Genomic DNA, 6,008 nt, shown 5'->3' with positions numbered 1-6,008 from the left:
GAGGAAGAATGGTCGAGTCTTCTTCAGTCTCAGCTCGGGCTTGAATTCTTCCAATTCTTTTTTTTTTTGCTGTACAGAATATAGACCGTATTAGACTGTATTGATTTTTTGATATAGGGCGTAGAACAGAGCGCACGTGTAATATTTGTCTTTGTGTATGGCGTAGAGTATGCTGTGGACAGAGCAAATATTTTTGTAGGTACTATATTGATCACATGATTTTTCTTTTCTTAAGATGTATGGGACGGACAGAAAATTGCTGTTAATTTACCAGCGATCAAGAATCTCAAACACAATTTTATTTTACATCAATTACAACCTCAATGCCTCATTCTTATAATGTCGCGTTTTATATTTGAATATAATTATCTAAAACTCAATTAAAGAGAAATTATTATGATATTAAGCATAATAATTATCTAATACTACTTTCAATATTATAAAAACAATAGTAACTTAACTGAAAACTTTTTTAATACGACCTGCCTGTAGCATCAAAACCGACAAATTAAAGTTTCTTCCATTATTAAAAGTAGATAATATTTCATATCGTCTCTTCTTCACATTTTTAATGGGATAATCGACAAGATTTCTAGATTATCAACAAATAATTTCTAATATATCTAATTTTTTTTCTCTCTCTCCAACATCTTAATTATTTTCAAGTTTATTTGAATTGTGTATTAATCCCTTTAGATGTGTACAGTGCAATAATTTGAAGACATCATCCGTTGGAATTTAATTCTATCGACATCATCTAAAACCAAATGTATACCTACATATAATAATGTACATGTTGGAAAATATTTAAAATTTTGAAAAAAAATCTTAGTATGATTTATTAAAATGCCTTTGAAAATTGATAATTAAGAAAAAAACTGCTTAACATAGTTCCATTAAAATCAGGGGTTAAATTCGATATTAATTTAAAAATTAAAAACACGCGTTGCAGGACAAAGCATCTCCAACGAGTTCGGAGATGCTTTCATTATCTCCACCCTAAAAATATTGCCTTAAAAAACGATTCTCCAATTATATACTTATAAGTGAGCTCTTTAATTCGGCCCTGTGCGTTCAGAAGCACGTCGCGTGGCCCGGTTGGCGTACTCGCGCGGCGTCACCAGCTGGATCAATAACGCCCCGTTAGATTCAGCTGAACGTCCGGGAGTACGCAGGAAGGTGGCGGGTGGCGCGTACATGAAGCTAGGAACGAGGCCAGAACCTTGCGGGGCGTCGACTAGGTCGACCGACCGACCGACCAGTGGCAGGGCGAAGGACAAGGGTGCTGTCTTCGATATCTTTTTTCGGAGAAAGGGAGGAGGGAGGCTGCATAGCATACCCAAAATCTCCCATGTGGGAATTCACGTGGGAAGGTCGCGGGCAACAAGGGGTGGCTTCATTCGGAAACCCAGAACTTATATGCCAATAACTGTAGCTCGCTGCCCTCGTCGCAACAACGAGTAGACGCGCGTGTCCATCGATTAATCTAATATACTCAAGCACATTTTATTCCAACGTACAAGGGACCGTAACACGACACGAAGGGAAATTAAAATTATAACATAACGATCCAATTTAGTTCGAATATTAAAAGCATTGAATATAATAGTGTGCTTTTAATACTTAGAATAAGAAATCAACCACTACTCTTCAATATTAAATTTTTATAAGGAATCCTCTTAATGTAAGAAGTGCCGAAGATAAAACGTTTTCGTACATGATTTAGTTTCTTAGAGAAAAAAAAATTGATAGATTAATATGTAAAAAATATTTCAGTATTAAATTTTTATAAGGAATTCTATTAATGTAAAAAGTTTTCGTACATGATTTAGTTTCCTAGAGAGAAAAAAGTTTTGATAGATTAATATGTAATATCCTCTTCTGTCTTTTTTTAAGTTTGAATACTTTGATCTTGGTCGAATTGGGAAAATTTGAAGGAAACTCGTCGCGCTTGTATAAATTTTATTAAATATCATACGAACTTTATAATTAATAAATTACGCGATTTCGTTGAGATAAAAGTGTCTTAGAACCAGCATTATCTTATACTGTGCGAACACCACAGATTAGATAGATTAAATATAGAGTAAATCATCATCCAAGATGACAGATAATAAATCTCTGTTCGCGCGTGACAATTAAATGAATCAACATTAGTGTGATAGATTTAATCTTTGCAAATAAAGATTCCGTGCAAATAATAGACACATTAAAATACAGACACGCGAAAGAATTAAAAACTACAAGCAACATTTGTAATACTGTAGTGTTCGTTCGTCTTTCTAACTTATACATATATTTAACGATTTTCTGCAAGCTTTCGAAGTTGCTTCTCCTTCCTACGTTACATTATTGTTACTGTATAAATGATGCCAACAGCTTTTCTGCTGATATCGCACGCAAGAAAGAAATCTGCGTCACGAACGATCGTATTCAAACGATTCAAAAATCAGCAAGTCAAAATATCGCTTCTATGTATAAACAAAATGCTACCTTCAACATTTTTACATTCCGAATACATTTTATCGACTTTGCCGGGGATTCTCGGGACTCTCTTTGACGAGATCCTAACAAGACAAAATTCGTTGATTCTGACTTTGCTACATACAAAGTTACGTACTAGTATCTTCAAATTCGCTAATAGCATACATTGCGCGAAGAGCTAGATTCGTGTAATATTGAGGACTATATCTTCTCTCGTTCTCCTATATATCCATCTAAGTAATGCCATTTAAGTAGCTTCACTGATAAGCGCACATATAACAAGAAAGAAAGCGACTTCGCTCGTACAATCGTATCGCCAATGCTCGCTTTGTACTGTTTCCGTCGAGAATCCAATATAATTGTATATATAGTATCGAAACGGCACGTACAAAATATTGCGGTATAAAAGGGAGATGCAGGACAAATCTTTTTTCTACACGCGAGCGTATGCGAGATACATCATGCATTTGTAGGGTGAGACACACAAGTTTCATTCCTCGTGCAATCGTCGTCGCGCGGTCTCGCGGATATTGTCCAACAATATCGAACATCCTACGAGATCGACGCGAACTTTATTATTTCCGTAGATTTGTATGACGTTATTGTTTCAAAATGTGTGGCCGATCGAGAAACCAATAGCTTAAAGTTAATATTATATCAGAGGTCGACGGCCGTGTCGGATCCATGATGGTATTCCTCGTCTAACAGCGGCTCTTCCTCCACCATCATGTGAACTGTGAACAAAACTCGTCATCATGCACATCAACGAATACAAACATTGACACATATATTCTAACGGTTTCTACGACACCTTCAACAGCGTTGCCCTTTGTTCCTCCGTTACTTTCCTTTTTTTGCCAGAATATTCAAACGCACAAAAATTCATGTACAATTAGAAGCAATGAGGTTGCGACATTTTTTTTTCCGATGAGTTTAAGAATACGCGATCAAGTTCAGGATGCGAATCCCTTTCATGTACAATGAATGAATATGATCATATGATTTGTTAAAAGTGTCTCATTCATTGCACATGAGGATTCGCATCCTGAACTTGATCGCGAATTCTTAAACTCATCGGAAAAAAAAATGTCGCAACCTCATTGCTTCTAATCGTACAGTAGAATCAAGGAATGTAGAAGCAAAATCAACATTCTCCACTCTTCCAAACTCAAAAAATATTTCCAAGAATAATATGTTCACTGGATACTTTCCGTTCTTTTTTAATATTATACAAAAGATTGATTAAAACTTTTCTTGCAAGAAATAATGAAAGAAAAAAAATAAACAAAATAAAATTGAAGAACAAAAAATCTCTTTTTTACTTCTACATTTCTAGATTCCAGACACATTTTGATTTCTGTTAGAAAAGAAGATGTGGACATAGAAAAATCTTACCTAAGTTTTCTGTCTAAAGTACATGCTGAGAGAAATAAATATAATACCGTTTGCTTTTATGTGCGCCGTACACTTATGTATTTTTCTTAAAATATTATATAGCTTTAAGCAAACAATATTATTTAATTAATCGTATAATCTATGTTTCATCTCCTCTACTAATTAAAAGTTTGCTTTTTCTAAAAAAATCTCTAAAAATGTAAATGTATTACATTGTCAAACTGGTAGTATTGTATATATAGTGTTCTAAATTTTTCTCTCACAATGACTTAAAGGCAAAGTTCAAGCAGCAGGCAGAAAAACATGCAAAAAATAATTCTGATGTACAATATCCTGCAAAAATAAGACGAAAATCCGTGTATTCTTATATAAAAAAAAATTCGCAATTTATGTTGATGTTGTAACACTCAAAAAAAGAACTTTTTTAAATATTACTGACAAAATTTTTTTTCGATAAAAAATTTGAAAGAGAAAGAGAGAAGTGTCTATCAATGATCTGATAAGCATATTTTACTATTACTATTAGTTTTACTACATTTAAGCCGATTCTTAAAATAACAATCAATCCATACAATGTTAGTATTACTTATTTTACATTAAAGCTAAGAATGCTAGAACTTGTAATTTATAATACGCCAATTTTTGATATATGAATTTTGAGCATCTGTTCTTTTTTCCTTATCAAAAAAGGATTCAATTAGTCTATTTAAGTCTATTTAAACGTAGCAAATTGTACACTAATTTTATCCTACAAATGTATGGATATATTAAAGCTTATTTTGAGACCAATTAGCACATGCAGATGACAATCCGAAACCATGCAAGAAGTTACAGTTCATAACATGCATAAAATACACACAATATGAACAATATATTGGCATATATAATAAGCTTATAAATATGATGCATTTCCATTATATATAAAATATATTAATATTAATTCCAACACAAATTTCTTCCTCCCCTCTTACATACAATGCAATCTATTACTTTTATGTTACATTTCAAACAAATTTTGCATAGCTAAAGCACAAACATGCATATTATCATCTGCGTAATATTCTAATTGTTTTTAATTGACTGTATTTCTCTAAAAAATCGAATGCACCACAATGTACAAAATTTTTTACTGTTGGTACATTTTCTTCCGATAAATCTATTTTTTCTTTTTACAAACACAATTTTTATTGGATATTACAACATAAGCACAAAATTAATATTAAATTTTAAAATGATTTTAACAAATTAGTCTTTTCCAAAAAAGCTTTTCTTAACAAGATCGGTTCAATTAGAATAAAAAATGATACTTTATAATAATAAACTGATTTATCCAGAAAATATAATACAGTTCTTAAAGGAAATTTGAAATATAGTACAATTCGATAAGATTACATTTCATTTACACACAATGTAACATTTACAGCATTTACATGTACTGTCTTCAAAGAAACATAATTAGAATAATAATTTTACTTCATCTTTATAGCAATAATCAATTCCCTTCAATTACCCGGAATTGTTATTAATATATGATAGAAATAAGAAAAGAATTCCATATATATCAGCATTTTAAAGAAAAGCTATCGCAGTTAAGATATCTTGTCAAAAACCTATATCCTTTTGTTATACTTTACTTTCCTACATCAACATTTTTTCAGGAATATATAATACAATAGAAAATTATAAACATCACTTCCTATCATACATCAAGATTTTGCTTTTTACATTCAACTCTATTAGAAAAATGATTAATTAATCATTATTTATGAGAGAATATTAAATTACTAAAATAAAAGTGTAATGTAATATACAAATAAGAGTTAAGCATGTATCTGCCATTTGCTTGTAACGTTTCATATAAAACACGTAGAAGTATATTTAAAATACACTTCTCACAGAATATATATATTATATACAGGGTGTTTCCAAATTAAATGGCAAAACTTCGGGAGCGTGTAGAGGAGTAAAAAACTAAGAAAAAAAGTCCTATAGACATATGCTCCTTTTTGCTTTGTTTCGCAGGAAATCACGAAAAAAGAAAAATATATTTAATTTATTATTTTAATTATTTTATTTATAAACTTTTTAATGAAGATTTTGTTCGAAATGTGCACCTCTTGCAGCAATAC

At 31.5% G+C, this 6,008-nt stretch overlaps 1 protein-coding gene across 5 annotated transcripts in view; it reads right to left on the bottom strand.

Moving 5' to 3' along the window:
- Positions 1-1,921: 1,921 nt before the first annotated feature.
- bbc (choline/ethanolaminephosphotransferase 1 bbc) overlaps positions 1,922-6,008 on the bottom strand; it is a 14,399-nt gene continuing 10,312 nt past the window's right edge. For all 5 annotated transcript variants that reach the window (XM_018460928.1, XM_018460929.1, XM_018460924.1 and 2 more), the window contains one exon: positions 1,922-3,218. In XM_018460928.1, the coding sequence (XP_018316430.1) occupies positions 3,142-3,218 (77 nt within the window). In that variant the 3' untranslated portion in view covers positions 1,922-3,141. The remainder of the gene's footprint in view (positions 3,219-6,008) is intronic.

The sequence above is a fragment of the Mycetomoellerius zeteki genome, unplaced genomic scaffold, assembly GCF_001594055.1.
Source record: "Mycetomoellerius zeteki isolate Tzet28-1 unplaced genomic scaffold, Tzet1.0 scaffold98, whole genome shotgun sequence".
Classification (NCBI taxonomy): Eukaryota; Metazoa; Arthropoda; class Insecta; order Hymenoptera; family Formicidae; genus Mycetomoellerius; species Mycetomoellerius zeteki.
This window is presented reverse-complemented; position numbering and strand designations above follow the sequence as displayed.